The 23,046-nt window shown below is 44.9% G+C and overlaps 1 protein-coding gene across 3 annotated transcripts in view; it reads left to right on the forward strand.

The window, feature by feature from the left end:
• Positions 1–23,046, forward strand: part of FAM171A2 (family with sequence similarity 171 member A2) — a 210,327-nt gene that overhangs the window by 177,785 nt on the left and 9,496 nt on the right. For all 3 annotated transcript variants that reach the window (XM_063132997.1, XM_063132988.1, XM_063132979.1), the window contains exons 6-7: positions 1,920–2,036; positions 3,315–3,426. In XM_063132997.1, coding sequence (XP_062989067.1) covers positions 1,920–2,036; positions 3,315–3,426 — 229 coding nt within the window. The remainder of the gene's footprint in view (positions 1–1,919; positions 2,037–3,314; positions 3,427–23,046) is intronic.

The following is a 23,046-nucleotide window of genomic DNA, read 5'->3' on the forward strand; positions in this document are numbered from 1 at the left end:
GTCTTGGAATGTTGGGGTTTAGGGGCGGGCGGGTACTGCAGCATAAAAAAATCTTATCAAGTTAAAAGGCCTTGGAATTATTATTTTTTTAAAAAAAAATCCACTTGGCACTTAAAAGCCATTAATGCAGTTACTAGGCAAGCCTACCTGGGAAAAATAAATAGTTAAGCAGGATGCTACAACTCCCACCACAACTCAGATGTGTTCAAAGATTATTATTCAGGGAACGATGCTTGTGCCTACATCTCCCAGCATGCCTTGGGAGGGAGGGAAGACTTATCAGTTTTTGGTGGCCATCATCTGGAAGTAGCTTGCCATCCTGGGCCTGAAGGGAGAACAACTGGGGCCGGCTGGAGCAGAAGGGAAGGAGGTCGCAGCTCTGGGCCTGTCACCAATGGCAACGACCAAGCTACCTGTGAGTCAGTCAGCCAGCTTCTTCAGAGAGAGAGAGGGAGTGGGAGAGGTGGGATGGGGGTGGGGGGAGAAACTAATTTAATTCGTTTTAAAGTTACCTCACAAGCCTAGGACTGGCCTACCTTGCAGGGTTGTCATGAGGGTGAGAGGGGAAAAAAGAAATGAATTTAATTTGTTTAAAGGCTAACTCACAGGCCTAGCACCAGCCTAATACTTTAAGATGATTACCTTGTAGACATATATCTTAGGGGGCCCAAGGAGAAACTTGAAATTTGACGCATTGATACGTCTGGCTGTACAATGTACCAGAAAAATCTAAAAATTATTAAATTTTGGATTTTAAGTATTTTTTAAAAGAATTTAATTTTAAAAAAAACCAGGCTTATGGCAACAACTTCCAGCATGCCTTGGGTGGGACTCCCAAGAGTCTTCTCTTGCCACCAAACTATGACTCATAGTCATACTATTATTCCTTCAGGACATTCCATAAATAAAATTTCTTCAGCAAGAGATATTGAAAATTGCTTAAAGTTATAAACACTATTCACAGACTTGAGCAACACCGGGCATATCAGCTAGTATTCTGTACTTGCAGACATACAAGGCAAAGAGTGATATTGTTTTATTTGGGAAATGTCATACACATTTGGGAGGCAGCACATTGATCCGTTTCCAGAACTCAAGCATCTCTTTCACCTTAGAATCAAGGCATGTGCAGGGCCCTAAAACTACCTAACTACTTATAGAAGTCCATTAGTAAGACTTGCCTGTAAATGTACATGTCTGTAAATGGAAGCCTGGTATGAGGGATTATGCTCTCAGGAGTGGTTCTTGCTGCTGGGGAAAGTTGGCTGTTATATTCTGGGTTTTTTGAGTTGGTTGCTGTATTCTGCTTTAATTCTTGATTCTCTCACATCAGTCTTTCCAGTTTAGGAGTACTATTCACCATTTGTAGCTGAAAAATGTGGGAATATATTATTATTTCTACAGTGCCATATACAACACCCTGTGCACTGAAGCTGCTTGTTTTGATTTCTCTATATCTTGATTCACCTATGAATAGCATAAATGAATAGCATACGTGAACTGTTCTGTCAAAACCTTTGTTGTTGTTCACACTAGAGTAGACTGGGTTAATAAAGATCTCCTTCCTGTCACAACTTGGGAGAAAGGTGCTGAAGCGACTAATTGAGGGAGGGGTGAGGTTTTTTGCTTAGGATCAGGAGCTATGCTGGAGACCACATTGTGCCCTAAGTTGCCAGTTTCCTTTTCCTACTATGAGCTACTCCTGCACAAACAACACCATGTTAGGCAGGGCCATGATCCAGAGCTGTTTGCTATGTAGGTGCTGTCTGCAACATACCTGCTTTCTTTCCTGTGATCTGGATTGTTCAGTTTTTTGGGGAGTAGGACTGGTGAGCGAACTGTTCTTCCTTTTGGGGCAGGGGATTGGTTCAGATTGTGTTTTTTGTTACTTCTAATCCAATAGTCCTCTTTTCATTCAGGTCTGTGGATCCGGAATGGGACTGGACTCATCCGCAAGGAAGGCAACCAGCTTTACTGGACATTCATCTCTCCACAACTCGGCTATTGGGTAGCTGCCGTGCTGTCTCCATCAACAGGTAAATGACCACTACCAAAACCCTTTCATAGGTTCATCAAAAGGGTGTTGGCAAGAGATTTCACTGTATTTTATGGATTATGGTTTTCTGAAAACAGAGTTCCTGTGCAGATGTGTGGAATGCTACTGAATACAATTTTAAAAATCTGGGATTAAACAGAAGGGCTTCCAAGGAGAGCCTAAAATAATATGGAAAATAAAACCCTCCATACCTAAATTAGCTTGTAAAAAATTGAAATATACTCTACTGATTTGAACTTCAAAACATTGTTTGATGTTTTAATAAAATGAAACTATGTTCATAGTATTTAGTAAATTAGTAAATTTTGCATTATTACTTTACAATTATTAGCATGTCTTAAATTTTAGTTTTCAAAGAGCTCCCTCATAATTGAAATTTGAAAATGTAGGTTGGATGTTTTAAAAAATAAATTAGCCGCAGACTGGCTGGCAGGTGCTAGGTGTTGGGGGCTATCTTCCCCAGAACCTGAACATATAATGTGCCCTTTTCAGGATCCATGTAGAGAAAAGTGACCTCTTCTTCATTTCTAAGGAACTGTAACCAGTCACATAGTCTCAGCCAGAAATGAGAAGAAGGGCATCTGTGTCAGATACCTCAAAGTTAGGCTACTGTAATGCACTCTGTGTGGGTCTCCTTTTGAAGACAGTTCAGAAATTGCAGTTCAAAGTGCAGCTACTAGATGATTAACTGGGATTGGGCACTATGATTACATGTTGCATCAAATGCACTGGCTCCTGGGGCCAATTCATAGTGCTGGTTTTGACCTTTAAAGCCCTTCATGACCAAGAAGTGGAATATTTGAAAGACTACCTATCCCCATATATGTTTTTCTGTCCTTTAAGATCTTCAGTAGAGGTCCTTCTAAGAAAACTGAGGCTATGAGAGGGAAGGCTTTCTCAAACATCATGCTCCAGTTTATGGAATGTTCTCTCAAAGAGAGCACATACACTTTGTTATTATTTTCATGCCAAGCAAAGTTTTTGTACCCCCTGAGCCTTTTAATCTTTTATGTTCCTTGTTACTGTTTTATGCTGCTTGAATTTTTGCTGCCTTATTAGTTGTTGTTTACAATCATTTTATTGTAAACCACACTCAGCATTTTATTGAAAGGCAGTATTTAATACTCATAATGGATGAATAAATATATAAAGCTTGGAGTGGGTGAGGTGGAAGGGAAGAAAGCAGTGTCCATAACTGTCTTGTCCTAAGAACTGCCTCTTGCTTTGTTTTCTTTTTTTACGGGGCTGGCAAGTGCAGCAGCAGGCATAAAAGACATTGCCACCTACCACACCATCTTTCTGCTCACCATCTTGGGTGCCCTGGCATTACTGGTCCTCATTCTGCTCTGTCTGCTTATCTACTATTGCAGGTGAGTACCACTTGCTTTTCTCTCCTCTCCTCAACTCCTGCTTCCAGGCCCAGTCCTGAAATTAAAACCTTCTTCCATCACACTTTTTATCTTTCTAACATTCGTCCTCACTAATTTTGTAGAGACTTTCTTATTGTTTTTTCATTTTATTTCATCTGGCTATTAGGTGCTTTACATGGATACTTGTCACTGGAATGGTTAAAGAATTGGTCTTAGAAAACAGGAGAGTTGACTTCCAGTGGTTCCCGAGTCCAGGAGGTAGGCTCATTGCCTGTTCTGGATGGGGTTGCACTCCCTCTGAAAGATCCGGTTCATAGTTTGGGGGTACTCCTAGATCCATCATTGTTGCTGGAGGCCCAAGTGGCCGCAGCAGTTTGGAGTGCCTTTTACCAGCTTCGGCTGGTTCACCAACTACAGTCTCTTCTGGACAGGGATAGCTTGGCCACAGTGGTACAGGCATTAGTAACTTCAAGACTGGATTATTGCAATGCACTCTGTGTGGGGCTGCCCTTAAGGCAGAACACAGCAGCTCGGCAGCTGTCAGGAACTGCCTCTTGAGCATTTAACTCCTTTGCTGAGGGAATTGCACTGAGGGAATTGGCTAGGTTTAACGTTTTGGTACTAGTGTACAAAGCCCTAAACAACTTGGGACCAGGATACCTGAGAGAATGCCTTCTTCCTTACCAACCTGCTCAGTCACTGAGGTCATTGGAGGGCATGCTCCTGGTGGTTCCTCATCGACCTTTGGCCTGATTGGAATCAACCAAGAGAAGAACCTTTAGTGTGGTGGCCCCTTCTCTGTGGAACTCTGTGCCCCTGGAGGTCAGGCAGGCACCAACCAACACTAGGCTGCTTCTGGCACGTCCTGAAAACAACTCTCATTTCAAGAAGCCTTCCTCAACTGACTAGCCACTGTTTTTATTAGTCCTTTGTTTTAAATTGAAGAATTTTAATTTGCTTTTTTAATCTTCTTTCTTTTTACTGTTTATCCCTATATATTGTTCCAGAATCAATTTTAGGTAATGAACGTAATATAAATACTGTAAATAAATAAAATAAACTCTCATCTTGCCACAATGTTCGTTTTAATTCCTTTCCTCATCAGTAAGATGTGAGCAATGGAACCTTTCTTCCAAGTATTATTTCCTAGTATTATTTGTGGGAACCGAAGGAATCTCTTTGAAAAATAAAGCACTTCTGCAAATGATCAGTTGTCTGGGTGTAAGGGAAGACAGCTGAGCTGAGGATTGCAGGAATACTCTCTGGAATTTGACAGCTGTTGCAAGGAGTTTTACATCAGTCATTGTAAAATGTCAGGCAGTCTTTGTGATTGATTAGTCATGGATCAGTTCCTTCACCCTCTGCCACTGATGCCATGTCCCAGTGAACAGAACTGTGTAATAAAGAGGACAGTGTCACTGAGCATATAAAAGAGCCTTCTCCTGTATCTTCTGGAGGGCATTCCACCACCTTTGGCTTAGCTTCTCTCTCTGATTCAGTAGTGAAGGACCTCTTCAGGAGGAGGGGTTTACCCTGTCCTCCCAGACTGGCCTGCCTAAAGCTGGTGAAGCAGAGTTTTTTCTAAGCTCCAACAAGTTCAGTAGTTTCACTTTTGAAAAGGGCCTATTTTTCTTTTCTTTTCCATCGTCTCTTGTCTTCTCTTTTCTTTCCCCTGTCTCCTACATCCTCAACAACACAGATCCTTGCTAGGGACCTGGGCTGGTCACAGGCAGAAGGAACTTTTTTTTTTGCCAGAAGGGAGCAACCATAGCACCATCTTCCGATGCTGGTGGGTAGGCTAAATCATGAAATAGGGAGTGTCATCATAGAATCATAGAATAGTAGAGTTGTTTTCTTTTTTCTACCTTAACTATATCTCATACACTGAATCCACAGACAAATACATCATTTCTCTCTGTTTCTTGCAAAAATTCTATCAGAGGTTTCCATTCCAATATAAATGTGACTATTGATTTATCTCTCATTATCACTGAGTTTTGCCATCTCTGCCAACTCCAATACCTTCAATAACCATTCATTCATTGTTGGTGTTGCTTCATTTTTCCACTTCTGTGTGTATAATAATCTCGCTGCCATTGTCATATATAAAAATAAAATTCCCTCTTCTCTTTCAATGGATTATCCATTAGTCCCAGGAGAAAGACATTGGTTTCATTTGTATATTAGTCTTTAATATTTTTTTAATTAAGGAATGTATTTAGGTTTCTTGTCTCAATCGCTTCAACTCCCTGAGATTTTCTGTATACCAAAGTGCCCAATTGAAAGCAGGTCAGAGAGAACGTTTGGGGGCAATCGTGTCGATAGCCCTAGTTAGGTCTTGATTCCATCTATTGACCAGGGCTTCAACAGGATCATTGATGATACCAGCCATAGCACCCTCTAAGTCTTTTTGGAATCAAAGATCCATCAGCCTTTGAGGGCGAACCATCGTAATAGGTCCGCCACCCCTGCAAGCGCGGATGGTAGCCATGATACTAACTCTGACCAGAAAATGGTCTGTCCATGACAACGCAGAGGTATTTATCACCTCTGCCCACAAATCTGTCTGTTCGGAACTGAAAACAGCATCAAGGGTGTGACCTGCTGAATGTGTGGGTCCAGAGACCAATTGGGATAGGCCCATGTTTGTCATGGATGCCATGAACTCCTGAACTGCACCTGACAAACTGGTCCCAAATGAGATGTTGAAGTCACCCAGGACGAAAAGCCTGGGCAACCCCAACCCCAACCCCAGTTCCATGAGCTCAGCCAGAGAGTCTGATATGCAGCGGGGTGGCCGGTACACTAACAGAATCCCCAGTCTATCCCTGGCCTTTAGACTCAGGTACACACACTCAATGTGATTCAATTTTCAGACAGGAAGTCTGGTCAGGTTGAAATTGTCTTTGTAGACCACAGCTGCTCCGCCCCCCCCCCCCCACTTTTCCTAACCTGCTGGCTAACACAGTACCAGCTGGGAGGGCCTGGGCCCATGTCGGGCCACTGTCATCTTCCAACCAGGTCTCTGTGAAGTATGCCAGCTTGGCCTCCTCATCTAGAAGAAGGTCATAGATCATAACTGACCTGGCATTGCATAGGAGCAAGGAGAGGTTCTGTGGGTGGCTTGGTTCGTTCTCCAAGTTCCCCAGGGTGGCAGGGCAAATGGAAGATGAGATGGGAGTTAAACATCTATCTCTCCTTCCCCTGTAATGGCACTTTGCCCTGCCATCACCATATCTCCCTCTGCCCTGCACAACTCATAATGTCACCTCCTTTCTATTATACATAATGCATCTATAATATCCCAACTATACTCACGTAAGCAAATTAACTAAAATAGCAAGAACACACAATTAACAAAGAAATTTAACAGTTAATTAGCTCACTTTGACAACTGGTCTTCTAGAAGTTATAAATTGGTGAATCCAACATACCCTTATTCACACTAAGGTGAAGTTGTAGAGCCAACTACACAGTAGCTACATACATACTTCATTCAACCAATCAATTATACACATCCAGCCAGCACAGTCACAAAAGATAGTTCGTGGTAATAGCCAGACCCTGGTCATAAAAAGGACATCAGGCTAGCTAATCCACTAGCAATATAAAAGCGGCTAGATTCATACACACTCCATCTCTCACATGGAATCTCACATACATACCTCCCCTCTGTCTCTCACCCAGAGGATAACCCACTTCAAACCACCACAGACTCTCACCCTTAGCAGAAGAAGCAGTCCTAACACACAAACAAACAGGGAGGAAAAAAGCTAATGAAGAAAACAAAAATGGGAGGTGCCCTTGTGGCATTCCGAAGGGGCAAACCTAAGCCCACCACCCCGCAGCAAGGCCACAGTTATTTGACTCTGGGGCTGAGATTGTCCAATGCCTGAGAGATCGCAAGGTGAACTGGGTCTTCCATTCACCATTGGCATCTTAAGACTCTCCATAACTTCCTCAGACAAGGTATATATTTGGATGGAGACTCAGCATTACTGGGGCAGAGATTTCTCTAGTTCTGCTGTCATTCCCACAGATGATGAGGGGTGGGGTAAGAGGATTGAGGTGTCCTGAGGCAACGTTGGGAGGCTTTTGTTATGACCTTCAGAGCCTTGATCATTAATTAAGCTTTTGCTATGTCAGTGTGTATGAATCAGGATAGTTGACAGGGATGGAAGTTGCTTTCAAGCCCATGTAAGATAGATTTTGTAAGATAGTCTAAACATCCATGCCAGATTTCTCTCTGGATGGGATCCAACTGTAGACATACGCCATGGCCATATATGTCATTGCCAGGAGGAATGTATGGATTAGATCATGAGAAATAGTTCACTGCTTATAGGCTAGGCTGGCAGGCTAGGCCTTTTCAAGTGTAAAGGTGTTTCATGAGTTTTTGGATATGGTCCTTATTGAAACCAAGGAGAAGAAGGCTTTGTCTACCTCCCAGAAGGAGGAGTGGAAGCCCAACATGTGGCAGTCCTTCCAGTTTCCTCCTTCTGTTTCAAATAAAGATAACCAGATTTGGCCAGCGCACCAGGTCAGGCTGCGGCTCAAGGGCCAGGCCACGCTGCCTGCCACTACAGCACCTGGCCAGCCAGCCGACACACCACCTGTCCCAGAAGTCTCAAGTCTTGCAAGTTTTCTGGGATGAGTTCCTGGAAGTCTCGTGAGACTTGAGACTTCTGGGACAGGTGGCGCAGCAGTCGGCCGGGCACAGCAGTGGGCATCCTGGCCTATCCAGGCCTGGCCTGGCCCTAGAGCTGCAACAGTGCTTCCATAGTGCCGCCCTCCTTGCCTGCTTCTGAGCCTGGCCGAGCAGCATGGAGAAGGGCGAGTGAGTGGTTGGACGGAGGGCATATTCCGTGGGGGTCCTGGTAAGTGGCGGTGGTGGCAAAGGTCATGGAGAGGGCGGCAGTTGTTCCATGGACTGGGAGAAAATGGCTGGGTGGGTGAGAGGGATTGGTCATGCAGCTCCCTCACGATTTTGTTACAGTATTCAGCTGTTTATTATTATATTTTACTGTTATTAATTTTCTTAGCTGCATTGAGCACTTTATCTTCGAGTGGAAAGGTGGATTTAAAAATATCCACAAACAAATGAACAAACATTAAACCTGTGGAGTTGAAATCTCTCCACAAACAGTGTATGTGACAGAAAGGAGGAGGAACATGGAGAGAGAATGAGACAAGAGAGATAATGGTTCAGAGGAAGAGGGAGGCAAACAAGCAAGAGAGAAAAAAGCTTCAGGGAAAGAAAGGAATGTAAGGGAGGCAAACTCTGTACCAGGTGACATACATTTTTAAATTTTAATTAATTAAAAATATATTATCCTTTCCTATAACAAAATGGTGTAAGTAAGTGTGTTCCACAACAGAAGGAAATCCTATTTGATTCCTGCATTCATGCTAGTAGAGTTGAAGGCACAATCCTATGCATGGTTAAGACAGGAAAAAACACCCCTAAAACTCCCATGGCTGGTTGGGATACGTTGAGAACTGTAGGACTTCTTTCTTTCTAACATAGGATTGCACCTTAAGTGAGTTTAAAATGTGAAACTCCTCACATGTGTGGAATGCTATTATATGCAGCGAGGTATTCTTTACCTGTTGCTTCTTCCAAACTGCCCAGGCCCTTTATCTGGGTTAAGGAGACAGAAGTGGTACTGCAGCATAAAGGGAGGAAAGCAGCAATGTTTGGACTACAGGCAGGGTAAGATGTGGGTGTGTAGTGCGGTTTGGCTTGAATTGCTTGTTTCTGGATCTCCTTGGCTCTGTAAGTATCTTTCTAGACTATACCTGCTGGTTACACAATCCATATAGCCAGGTTGTGGTGGGTGTATAGTCCTCCTTGACAGGAGAGGTTTGCACTTGCTAGAGAAAGGTAAACAAATGTGAAGAAAAGCATAGGTAATTCTTCTTCTTTTGTGTTCAGTAAACTCAATTGAACTTACTTCTGAGTAGGATTATGCCACGCTGTCTAGGCATTCATTCATACAAAGTTAACCAGAATTAACCTGAACTTCACATTGACCGTCCATTTAATATTGCTAGTATATTAAATGTCTGAGTTGTGGATTTGGTGTAGTGGCTACAATGTTGGACTGAGAGTCAGGAGATCTGGACATTCACTAGGTGACTTGGGCCAGTCACAGTCTCTCATCCCAGCCTACTTTACAGGGTTGTTTTTTTGAGGATAAAATGGAGAGGAGGAGGATTATGAACATTGCCTTGGGTTCCTTAGAGGAAATATAGTGGAATATAAATGGAATAAATTAGAAGAAGAAGAAGAAGAAGAAGAAGAAGAAGAAGAAGAAGAAGAAGAAGAAGAAGAAGTAGTAGTACACTCTATAGTCTTGTAACTTGTAGCCAGATGTTTTGATAGTGGTATAGTAACAGGGTTTAGTAGAAACTAACCACTGAGACCATATGGTGGGTGCTTATCACCATTTCTCCCAAAACCGTACAGATAAAAATCTGCAAAAGGCTAATCCAGCATTATGTTAAAGAAGGCATTTTACTCTGTTCTCTATAGATGCTTCTGTTCCAAGAAACAAGTTGGAAACCCCTTCCTCCTTTATTGAATCATACCCGGCCTGTCACGATTCCCACAGAGAGGCTATCAACTTTTTTTAGCCATAGGCATGTGTTGTTCAAGGTTTAACTTCACTGCTGGCCAGGAATGATTCAACTGTCCTTCCTGCAAAAGTGAGGCAGAGAGACGATCCCACAATTCTGATATTCCATAACCAGAACAAATTCAACCAGCCACCCCACCCCTCAGCCTGCCACCAGATAAGAAACCAGGCTGAGCTAAATTCTCTCAGGCCTTGCTAAACTCTCTCGGGCTTTCTATGACTGAATTGGATCTTTAAACCGTCCCGGAGCACTTCTGAATTATATTCTAGCTGCTATGAACATATTACTCCAGTGCTGTTTCAACTTGCACTGGTTGTCTGTCAGTTTCTGGGCCTGATTCAAAGCTTTTAAAGCCCAAAATGGCTTAGAACTAATCTACCCAAAGAGTGGGTAGAGTCAGTGTTAATGGCCCTTTAGCCATTGCTCAATTCAACGTATGATCTGTTAAAAATGCGCGCCTGACCAGGCTTATATGTGTGTAGTTATTTGGATCCTGTCTTTTTCCTTTTTTAATATATTGACACAATTATATGCTGATTCCAATCATTTGGGATGTAGCCTGTGTTGTTTATATGCATAAATAGTCCTGCCACCAATCTACATCACTTTTAAATAGTTCAGATGATAAGAAATCATCATGTGGGCCTTAAGAACATAAGAACATCAGACCAAGGGTCCAGTCTAGTCCAGCACTCTGTTCACTTAGTGGCCAACCAGTCATTGGCCAGGGACCAACAAGCAGGACATGGTGCAACAGCATCCTCCCACCCATGTACCCCAGCAACTGGTGCACACAGGCTTACTGCCTTGAATACTGGAGATAGCACACAACCATCAGGGCTAGTAGCCATTGATAGCCTTCACCTCCAAGAATTTATCCAACCCCCTTTTAAAGCCATCCAAATTGGTGGTCTTCTTCTTTTTCAGAGTCTGGATAAGCAATTTAATTTCCAGATGGCTTGCCATTGGCCAAAAGGAGAGCAAATTGATGTCCACCTCAAGTAGCTGCCTACCAAAGGACCTTTCTGCTTCATCATCTCTGAATAAATTGAAAAAGATATTTTCCCATTTTGATGTTGCAATGGGTATATCAAAAGAGAATTTTACCTCTCTGAGTCTCCCAGAAACAAAGTGTCAGAAGTAAGCTGAATTGGACTGTGTAGCTTCTACTTCAAGATCAGCCTAGAATTTTGCTTGGAAAAGAGGTTTTTGGGGGGTTGTTTTAGCTGAAATTCATTTTTTGCAATCGTATTTGCCTGAGTTTTAGTATGATGTTCTGTTCTTTAGGCTGAAGTGAAACATGGGGTCTTCGAATCTTTCTCAACTTTCTTCTTGATATTCTTTATCAAACGATAAGGTCTTCATAGGTTTTGAATCATTTAGACATACGTTGGTCTTTAAAAAAAAGTCTCAGATTATCGCTAATGACCTGATAAGTATTTAGTACTGATTTTGTACTGGAGTCAGAGGTTATTATTTTATCATGTAATGATCTTCCTAAAGTCAAGTTCTGGAAATCTTTAAGTTTGGACATAATTACTTTTTGCCACTTTAATCTCCTTTCTTGATGAAGTTCTAAATTTTGGGATTATTGGTCTGAGAAAATTACTGGCCTCAGACCAGATTCTACTGCTAACTTCACTGTTACAGGTTGAAGATCACTATCTTCACTGGAGAAGACTGTTATACCAGAGAATAGATTGACATTTTCTCTAGAGACACAGATATAGTCAAGCATTCAGGGGGAAATAAGTAAAAGGATATGCAATGTTAGGATCATTATTACCTACTATCTGTAAACCAAACCTGTACGTTAACCTAAATAAGTTTACGCCTGCATTATTTATCTCCTTATCTCTGTATTTCCAGTACTTCAGATTAAGGGAATAATCTTCTAAAATTCCACACTGCATAGCAACATTTGTCAGAAATGTGCCCACTTCGGCATTAAAATCCCCCAGTAGAATGATCAGGGCATTTGGAGACCTTGTTCCCAGCTCTTCCATTTGTTGTTTCAGATGCAACCATACATCCGGTGAATAGTATTGAGAGGATGTTAGGGGAGTAGAATCATAGAATAGCAGAGTTGGAAGAGTCCTACAAGGCCATCTAGTCCAACCCCCTGCTCAATGCAGGAATCTACCCTAAAGCATCCCTGACAGATGGTTGTCCAGCTGCCTCTTGAATGCCTCTAGTGTGGCATTCTTCAAGAATTAACACCATGTTATTGGCCATAAACTTTACCACCAAAGAATTACAAGTCCCGTTTACATTCTCCACCAATTCTCTTTCCCATCCTAGCTCTTCCTTAGCAAAAATGGCTAAATCCCCAATAGTTCTACCTCTTCAATTTATTCTGTGTGCTGATTAGACCCATGTTTTAAAACCAGTCAGAATTAGCTCATCCTTTGCCATAAGCCATGTTTCTTGCAGTTACCACACTGCATAATTAATTAGATATTTAACGAGATCATTGTCATGGCCCCTAGCCTTCCAACTTGCAATGTTCCATGACATTTATGTCAAACAATTTATTATAAAATCATAGAATAGTATAGTTAGAAGGGGCCTACAAGGCCACCGAGTCCAACCCCCTGCTCAGTGCAGGTATCCACATTAAAACATACCAGAAAGTTGGTTGTCCAGATGCCACTTGAATGCCACTAGTATGGGAGAGCCCACGACCTCCCTAGGCAATTGGTTCCATTGTCAGACTGCTCTAACAGTCAAGAAGTTTTTCCACATGTCCAGACAGAATTTGGTTTCCTGTAACTTGAACCCATTATTCCATGTCCTGCACTTTGGGATGATTGAGAAGAGATCCTGGTCCTCTTCTGTGTGACAACCTTTCAAGTATTTGAAGAGTGCTATCATGTCGCCCCTCAATCTTCGCTTCTCCAGGCTAAACATGCCCAGTTGTTTCAGTCTCTCCTCATAGAGCTTTGTTTCCAGACCCCTGATCATCCTCGTTGCCCTCCTCTAAACCCCCTCCAGCTTATCTGTATCCTTCTTGAAGTGTGATGCTCAGATCTGGATGCAATACTCAAGATGAGGCCTAACCAATGCTGAATAGAGGGGGATCAGTACCTCACATGATTTGGAAGCTATACTTCTATTAATACAGCCCAAAATAGCATTTGCTTTTTTTGCAGCTACATCACACCGATGGGCTGTTAGAAGCTGTGAGGTATCTGATGATGAGGAGTCTGGGGAGGAGGAGCTGCAGGCTGGATCCAGCTCAGCCTTAGAGGAAGAGCAAACAAACATCTTACCGGTGCCATCGTTCAAACAACAAAGGGCGGAGAAGGAGGCGTTATGCAGATCCAAGCGCATTGCTACTAAACGCCAGATAAACAGGGAACAGCTGTGATCCTGGGCTTGGGTATTTAAGTAACAGTGCGCAGGCCAGGATCTTGTCAGACTTAATCTGGTTTGCCTGAGAAAGCTCTGGACCTTGAAACCTTGGCCTTGTCGTGTTTCTGCTATACCGGTTGGACTACGGACTTCTTGGACTCTGTGACTCTCTCCTGCCCTTTGGAACTCGGACTGGCTTTGTGGACTTTCGTGACCCTCTCTCCCGGACCTTTTATGACAACTGGATGGATTTATGGACTGGCTTTGACTTTGGCGTAAGCACAGAAAGACTGTTCTGTTTCTTTATGTTTTGAACTGTGTGAGAAATACAAATTAAGTGTTATCTCTTCATTTGGTGTGTTTGCTGGTACCTCGCAGTCTTCCCCGTCTGGGCACACAGCCCATGTAGATAAGTTAAAAAGTGGCTGGTTGCAAAGCCGCTTCCTCAGGACAGAATTAAGTCTGACCAACGATAACCAGCACTTTTTGCTGTTAAGTAAAGTAATAATGGAAAACCTTCTTGAACAGCAGAATCAATTAGCTGCCCAAGTGACCCAACTCACCCAATTAGTAATCACGCTCCAAGCTCAAGTGAATCATGCAACTACTGCGGCTTCTCAGCCTCCGCCGCTGCCTCCTCGTAGGAGTAAATGTTTTGCAGCAATGCCAGAGAGATTTTCAGGAGAAAGGGGAATGCTGGACAGTTTCATTGCAACCTGCAAGCTGCATTTCAAAGTCAGACCTGAGGATTTTGCTACAGATGAGCATAAAGTAGCCTTTATTGTTTCCTTGCTGTCTGGGTCTGCGAGCAAATGGATTACGCCTTATCTCAACCAGGATAGCCCTTTGCTTAGCAATTTAGATGATTTTCTTAAGGAAATGGCAGCCATCTGGGGAGACCCTGTGAAAGCAGAGACAGCTGAGCACTGCATTAGAGATTTGAGTCAGGGAAAGGGGTCTGTGGCAGAATATGCTACTCACTTTTGTCTCCTTGCGCAAGACCTGACCTGGAACGACAGTGCGCTCCAGTCCCAGTTTCGTTATGGCCTCGCTGAGGAGCTATTGGATGAATTGGCTCGCTCAGCACCACCTACGTCGCTTGCTTTGCTCATAGAACAGGCTACCCGGATGGACGCTCGGCTGTCGGGTCGTCGTTTGGTGCGGAGAGGAGCAACAGGGTGGAAGGTGGAGCCAGTGGTGGAGTCATCATCAGCACCTGCAGTCGTGGTCTCTCCCTGTACTGGAGAGGAGCCCATGCAGCTGGGAGCTGTGCGAGCACGCCTCTCTGTGGCAGAAAAGCAGTGAAGGAGAGCAGCAGGCTTGTGTTTATATTGTGGGCTTGGGGGGCATTTTGCTCGAGTATGCCCTGCCAAGGGACAGGAGTCTATGTCGGGAAACGGGACTCCCCAGGCTTAGGAGGGGTCGCTAGCCTGGGAATTTTTGGGGCAGAGGCGGGTTTGCCTCATGCAGAATCCAGAAAAGACCCTCTCTTGGTCTCAGCAACTCTGTCATGGGAGCATGCTCAGGGGTGTTCAGTTGGAGTTATGATTGACTCTGGAGCATCCAGCAATTTTATGGACTGGGCATTTGCTTGTCAACACAACATCTCACTAGAGCCGCTTGCAGAGCCAAGGCAGGTGGAGACAATTGATGGGTGGCTTTTGAAATCAGGTCCCGTGACTCATCAGACTACTGTGTTGAGGTTGGAGATCCAGGGGCATGTGGAACGTCTACGTTTTTATGTGGCAGCTGTTCTGCATTTTGCAGTAGTCTTGGGGATGCCCTGGCAAACTCAGCATGATCCCCATATCTCTTGGGGTCAGCGGGAAGTACTTTTTGCCTCTCCCTATTGTCAGGAATATTGTTGGCTGGTGCGTGTGCAGGCAGCTGTGGCATCGTCTCCAATATCTGCAGCTGTAGCTCTCCCAGCTAAGTACACAGACTTTGCAGATGTTTTTGACAAGAAGAAGGCGGATAGGCTTCCACCGCATAGACCATATGATTGTACTATTGACTTGTTATCAGGGGCCTCTATACCAGCGGGGCGCCTTTATTCTCTTTCAGAACCGGAGTTGGCGGTTTTGCGGGAATTTTTGGAAACCAACCTACAGAAGGGGTTTATTCGCCCTTCTAAGTCTCCTGCGGGCACTCCAGTGTTCTTTGTACGCAAGAAGACAGGAGATTTGCATCTCTGTAATGATTATAGAGGCTTGAACCGCATCACGGTGCGTAACCGCTACCCCTTACCTTTGATTCCGGAACTTTTGGAGCGTCTGCGACATGCGAAGATTTTTACCAAATTAGATCTTCGCGGGGCCTATAATTTGGTGAGAATAAAGGAAGGGGACGAGTGGAAGACTGCTTTCCAGACCAGATATGGTCACTATGAATATACCGTGATGTTGTTCGGGTTGTGTAATGCTCCAGCCGTGTTCCAGCATTTTGTCAATGATGTTTTCAGGGACTACCTGGATTGTTTTGTGATTATTTATCTAGATGACTTTTTGATCTATTCCCCTAATCAGGCATGATGCTCATGTCAAGGCTGTTTTGCAGAGACTTCGTGAGCACAGATTATATGCAAAATTGGACAAATGTGCGTTTGATCTCACAGAAGTGGACTTCTTGGGGTATACGATCTCTGCAAAGGGGGTGGCGATGGATCACTCCAAGGTCGAGGTGGTTCTGTCCTGGCAGCCTCCTAGGACTCGAAAGGAAGTGCAGCGCTTTCTGGGTTTCGTGAACTTCTACCGTCGCTTTATTCCAGAGTTTGTGACTCTGGCGGAACCAGTCACGCAGTTGCTGAGGGGCAAGCTGGTTTTTCAGTGGACGCCAGCGGCGCAGTCCGCTTTTGAACAGCTGAAGCAGCGTTTTACGGCAGCCCCAATTTTGCAGCATCCAGATCCGCATAAACCTTTTGTGGTGGAGACTGATGCTTCTGATGTCGCCGTGGGTGCAGTTCTTCTGCAGGCAAGTACAGCAGGCTCTTTTTGGTTGCCTTGTGCTTTTTTTCCCAGGCAGCTTACTCCTCCAGAGCGGAACTACACTATCTGGGAGAAGGAACTCTTGGCAGTTAAGGCGGCCTTTGAGGTTTGGCGACATCTGTTGGAGGGGGCGGCTTATCCTGTGGAAGTTCGTACCGATCATCGGAACCTGGAACACCTGCAGACGGCCCGGAAGCTGACACAACGGCAGAAGCGTTGGTCTTTGTTTTTTGGGTGCTTCAACTTTCAGTTGAAGTACATTCCTCGTGCTCAAAATCGCCAGGCAGACGCCTTGTCCCGCAAGCCTGAGTATGCAGCGCAGACAGAGGGGGAGGTTCTTTCAACAATTCTGCGACCTGAACATTTTGCTGCGGCGCAGGACGCTTTTGTGCGGGACCACGCAGCAGAGGAGGCAACTTCACCTTTCCGCATGAGAGAGGGGCTCCTATATCACCGTGGCCGGTTGTATGTGCCAGCAGGTGTATGTAGGGACTCTGTGTTACAGCTGTGCCATGACAGCCGGCCAGCCGGACATTTTGGCCTGTATAAGACTTTGCATCTGCTTTCTAGAGACTTTTGTTGGCCTAGGGTACAAGCGGATGTTGCTCGGTACGTCCAGAGCTGTCCGGTGTGCCACTGGGCAAAGGATACAAGGGGGTGGCTTGCAGGTTTGCTGCATCCGTTGCCTACTCCTGATGGACCGTGGCGGGTGATTTCGATGGACTTTATTACGGATTTGCCACTTTCTGCGGGACACACCACTATATTTGTGGTGGTCGATCTTTTCTCTAAGATGGCACATTTTGTCCCATGTCCAGGTTTGCCTACTGCTCAGGAGACTGCTCATTTGTTTGTAAATAATGTCTTTCGTTTGCATGGACTGCCTGAGGGGATTGTTTCTGATAGGGGAGCACAGTTTACGGCACGTTTTTGGAAGGCTGTGATGCAGGTTTTGGATATCAAGGCACACATGTCTTCAGCCTTTCATCCGCAGACAGATGGTCAGACAGAGCGGACAAATGGCACGCTGGAGCAATACCTGCGCTGCTACTCTAATTACCAACAGGACAATTAGGCGGGGTTGCTTCCCTTGGCGGAGTTCGCCTATAATAACTCGGTGCACGCCTCGACACAGCAAACACCTTTCTTTGCAACCGGTGGTTTCCATCCACGTTGGTTCCCTGCAGTGGTGCCCTCCACCAAAGTTCCTGTGGCAGACCAGTGGTTGCAGGAATTACAGGCGGTGCAATCTATTGTGCAGGAGCAGCTGCAGGTTGCCAAGGAAGCCTACAATGTGGGGGCAGATCGGAAAAGGCAGGAGGGTCCGGCAGTCGCGGTTGGTGATCGGGTGTGGTTGTCGACGCGGAATCTTCCACGGCACTTACCTTGCAGGAAGTCAATCGGCCCTTTTTTAGTGACAGCACAGGTCAATCCAGTGGCTTTCCGGTTGCAGCTGCCTTGGACTTTCTGTATTCACCCAGTGTTTCATCGCTCCCTATTGGTCCCAGCAGCAGGGGTGAGGCCGGATGCTGGCTCAAAGGCTCCTCCAGTCCTGGTTTTAGTGGATGGGGAGGAGGAGTATGAAGTTGCACAGGTCCTAGACTCTCGGAGACATGAGGGGCGGTTGCAGTATTTGATAGACTGGCTGGGGTATGGGCCGGAGGAGCGCTTCTGGGAGAATGCTGGGGATGTTCATGCTCCTCTCTTAGTGCAGGACTTTCACAATAACTACCCTTCAAAGCCTGGCCCGGCTAGGGCGGCAGGAGGGGATTATGGAGAGGGGAGTAGTGTTAGAAGCTGTGAGGTATCTGATGATGAGGAGTCTGGGGAGGAAGAGCCGCAGGCTGGACCCAGTACCAGCATGGCTGGGCAGCAGCCAGCAGAGGCTCCCTCCAGCTCAGCCTTAGAGGAAGAGCAAACAAACATCTTACCGGTGCCATCGTTCAAACAACAAAGGGCGGAGAAGGAGGCGTTACGCAGATCCAAGCGTATTGCTACTAAACGCCAGATAAACAGGGAACAGCTGTGATTCTGGGCTTGGGTATTTAAGTAACAGTGCGCAGGCCAGGATCTTGTCAGGCTTAATCTGGTTTGCCTGAGAAAGCTCTGGACCTTGAAACCTTGGCCTTGTCGTGTTTCTGCTATACCGGTTGGACTACGGACTTCTTGGACTCTATGACTCTCTCCTGCCCTTTGGAACTCGGACTGTCTTTGTGGACTTCCGTGACCCTCTCTCCCGGACCTTTTATGACAACTGGATGGATTTATGGACTGGCTTTGACTTCAGCGTAAGCACAGAAAGACTGTTCTGTTTCTTTATGTTTTGAACTGTGTGAGAAATACAAATTAAGTGTTATCTCTTCATTTGGTGTGTTTGCTGGTACCTGGCGGTCTTCCCCGTCTGGGCACACAGCCCATGTAGATAAGTTAAAAAGTGGCTGGTTGCAAAGCCGCTTCCTCAGGACATGGGCCTGGGACCGGGACTGAGCCCTGCAGTACCCCGCTTGTTACCTCCCCTGAGTTTGAGAAGATACCATTGATAAGCACTCTTTGAGTCTGATCCTGTAGCCAACTGTGGGTGCACCTAATAGTTGTTCCATCCAGCCCACTTTTAACTAGTTTGTTAATCAGAATATCATGTGGTACTTTGTCAAAAGCTTTGCTGAAGTCAAGATATATTATGTCCACAGCATTCCCAAAGTCCACAAGAGATGCTTAGAAAAATCTTTTTGAGATCTCATTAGATATCCCACTGATGGCACATCGAATTGTGTGCTGGACAGGTTGGAGTTTTTTTGTTTGTGTTGCCAATTGAGTAATCCAGAATCCTCCTCCTAGTACCTCTGACTTCTCTTCCCAATATTCAGTTTCATCTATTGGTGGGTCTATTCTGCTGATATTTGAAATCACTGGGCAAACAATATTTGCTGAGTAATCCTCTGGGATCCTAATTCCATGTCTTCCAGAAATCTCGTATCAAACCAAGTGGCTTCTTTTGAGGTCACTCGAGGCACAGAATTTGTAATTAAAACTGGATTGATAGGGTTACTTCCCGAACATCCCAGCTCAGATTTGTACACTAATGGGTTTATTTCTGCAGTAACCAAGCAGTCCATGGAACCCCCTTTTTTCTTTTCTTTTTTACTCTGGAGGACTCCTGTGTCACCTGGTCTTCCTTTCATACTGTTTTCTCAGTGTAGTGCATCATATTCCCACCCCCTCCGTCTCCTTGTATGCCTTCTTTATCTGTAGGTTCACCTCTGTTCTCTTAGGGTGTCAAGTCTCATCACAGTTTTGCTTTGTACATCTCAGGACAAAAGGAGTCTAGAATAGGACTGTGATCTGCTTCTCTTTGGTTTGGAAAAGCAGAAGCGGATCAGGGTGCTTCGCCTCCGTTACAGGCGGAGGAGAAGCAGACCAGGTGGCTAGCGAAGCATGGCGAAGAGAAGCATCTTAAAGCTAATAATTCGCTTTTATGTGGAGTGCTCCGCCCGCCATTTTGGATATTTTCCCCATAGGATTGCATTGTGGAAAAGATTAGCGTATAACTTTTTTGTTTTTCAAGCTACCTCCTTGAAACTGAATGTGCTTAGAGAGTCGTGGGTGGGGGTCATTTGTGCCTATTTTCAGCACTTTGCATGCTGAGGTTTGCTTGCTATAATTTTTTAAAAAATAGGGTAAAAAAAGCGGGAGGGGATACCTTTTTTTGAAGTGCTGAGAGGCAGATTCAACCTCCAATTGTGATCACCTGATGAAGCATCGTCCAATCCCAAAGTTGGAGGGGGGATAAGCAAAATGGGATACTTCGTAACTTGGGATACTGGGAAACTTTTCTTTCTTAGTCTCTGAACGGACTTTTCCCAGTGTTTTTTTAAACTGTAGCCCCACCAAACGCACAAACACAACCTTAAATCAAATAAATTACAGATAGGAAACACAGCAGTGCTACCCACCCTAACCTTGGTGAACAAATGAATAGATGTGGTGCAAGGGGATGAGGTCCCTTAGGGCATGTGGACGCGCCCAGTGCACACTCCTGTCCTTGGAGGGTAATCAGAACCCTCCAAAGGTTAACCAGTGGAAGCTACCTATGCCTGTCATGAGTTGAAGTGTAAGGTAGCTTTTGAAAGACTGGTACCTAGACAGGGCCAGTCAAATTGGCACAGTTCCCCCTCCCCCTGGGCACATCCACTTTCCTCTTACTGGTAAAAGATAGACATAGCCTTTTTTTAAAAAAAAAATCTTCTTGTTGTTGTGATTCAGCAACACTGCTGCTTTTAATTCCACCCCTCCTTTGTTTGTTTGTTTATTTATTTATTTATTTATTTATTACATTTATTATACACCCCATAGCCCAAGCTCTCCTGGCTTACCCTCTTCAGTGAAGTCAGGCAGGCTTTCATTGTGGTTCAACTCCTTATTGTTGTGGTTGTTATTATTATTACTATTAATATTAATATTAGTACTGCTATTATTAACGTTATTAATGGCTGTGATCACAGTGCAGTCAATCAACTCTGAAGCAAGGATCACAAAGGTCTACTCTTATCCTCTTAGTCCCCTAGTTATGGGATGCAAAAGAAAAGGCATCTCTCTGTGCTGTTCCCGCCTCACAGGGACGGTTTGCATTACTGGCTTTGAAACAATCCTAGGCTCATTTCCTTCCTTGTGCCCCCAGAAATGTCTGCTGCATGCCTGCCTTCCCGCCTCCACCTGGGTGCTGTTGTTGTGAGGTTTCTGCTGGGACTTACTTCCCCATAGATCTATGGCATAGTCATACATCTCTGCCTGCCTCTCTGCCCTCCTGGTGCCTGGGAGATGTACTAGATGATGGGCTTTGTGGTTCAATCCCACAAGCCTCTGGCATGCTTGCTCCCAGTGCTGCCTGTCCTCCTCTGTGCCCGCCTTGCAGGGATGGTTTGTGCGTGTCTTGTTTTGACTCAGAGAGGGTATCCTTCTGTGTGATAAAAGGCAGCTGCATTGTGCGCTCTTGGTGGGTGTGGGTGTGGGTGTGGGTGTGCATTTTTGGAAGTGTTTCACCTGAGATGAAGATCCTTATTTAGAAAAAAAATCTTGATTCCCCCAAATCATCTGTGCTATGGATTGCTATGGGCAAGCAGTTTGCAATGGATCCCTATGGGCAGGTATGGTTTCCTTATGGGCATACTGTCCTTTGTGGGGGATTTTTCATATATTCCCCAACTGGGCATGAAGGTGGATACATGGATAAGCTCTCGTGGTGCTGATTTTGAGGTTTCCTAATGTGAAAACTGACGGAGTTCTAGAAAGGGGTGTGAATTAGGGTGAGTTAAAAGGGAAAAAAACCTGCCAAAAATCAGGGGATGATGGGATTTGCTTGTAGCTTGCCATGAATATGTATCTAGATGGCATCTGTGAGGGTGCCCACTTCCAAGTTTGTATCTGTAAAAATGTCAGAGTAAATCCCATTTCTGAAAATGGGCTGTCGGATTTTCAAAAATTCCCCAAAAATCGGGAGGCTCGGATTGACTTCCAACTGGGCATGAAGGTGGATACATGGATAAGGTCTCATAGTGCCGATTTTGAGGTTTCTAATGTTAACAGAAAAAAATTTTATAGGCGTTTGGATTTCAATGCAAGTCTATGGGGGGGAAATGGAGCTCTGATTCGGATCCGTAGCTCAGCAGCGAAGTGGAGCAGACCACTGGCAGATCTGCGCAGAGCAGAGTGGACCCGATCCGGAAGTTGCAAATCGGGATCCGAAGCGGATTGGGGGGTCCGTGCACAGCCCTAGTCTAGAAGCACTTTCTCCTCATTATTGTAAAATTCTTTTCCCTTGGCAGGTATTTGCCCCCAGCAGGGTCTGTCCCCTTCTGCCCATGTATGTCTGGGTTTTTGTCACTGGAGATGTCTTCTTGGATGGAGCAACTGGCCTCCCCAATGGAGCATCTTTTTTGGTCTATGTTAGGATATTTCCCTACAGCTTGAGTGGGTGCCCGGTTCTTGTAAAACCTTGAAACTGGAATGCCATACCGTATTTCTTCGATTCTAAGACGCCATCAATTCTAAGATGTACCCCATTTTTAGAGATGTTAATTTGGGAAAAAAGGGCATCTTAGAATTGAAGAAATACTTCCCTCACCGCCCAGCCAACCTCCTCCCTCTCTCTTCCGCACTTTCTTCTAATGGTTGTGTCCTTTTCTTTTTTCCCCTCTGTCAGAGAAGAAACCGCCGTTTACGCGGGAAGAAGGAGGGCGTTGAAACAAAGAGTAAACAATATTTTTGGGCGGGGAGAGAGAGGAGAAGACGCAGTTAAGGAGCTAAAACGCTTAACTCTCCAGTCCCGCTCTTTACTTGTCTGTGCACCAGGGGACGACGACACGCGAGTAAGTCCCATGGAAATCTATGGGACTTACGAATAAATTTGACTAACAAAAAACCAGGCGCTTACCCAACCAGCTCCTCCTCGCTCGCATGGCTCGAGGCTGCTGCAGGAGCTTCCTCTTTTTCTCTTACCGTATTGCTTTGATTCTAAGATGCCATCGATTCTAAGACGCACTCCATTTTTAGAGCTGTTTATTTAGGGGAAAAAGTGCATCTTAGAATCAAAGAAATACGGTATCTGCTGAATTCTTTCCTCCTGTTTAATAACAGTCTGGCTAAA

The sequence above is a fragment of the Elgaria multicarinata genome, chromosome 1, assembly GCF_023053635.1.
Source record: "Elgaria multicarinata webbii isolate HBS135686 ecotype San Diego chromosome 1, rElgMul1.1.pri, whole genome shotgun sequence".
NCBI classification, from domain to species: Eukaryota; Metazoa; Chordata; class Lepidosauria; order Squamata; family Anguidae; genus Elgaria; species Elgaria multicarinata.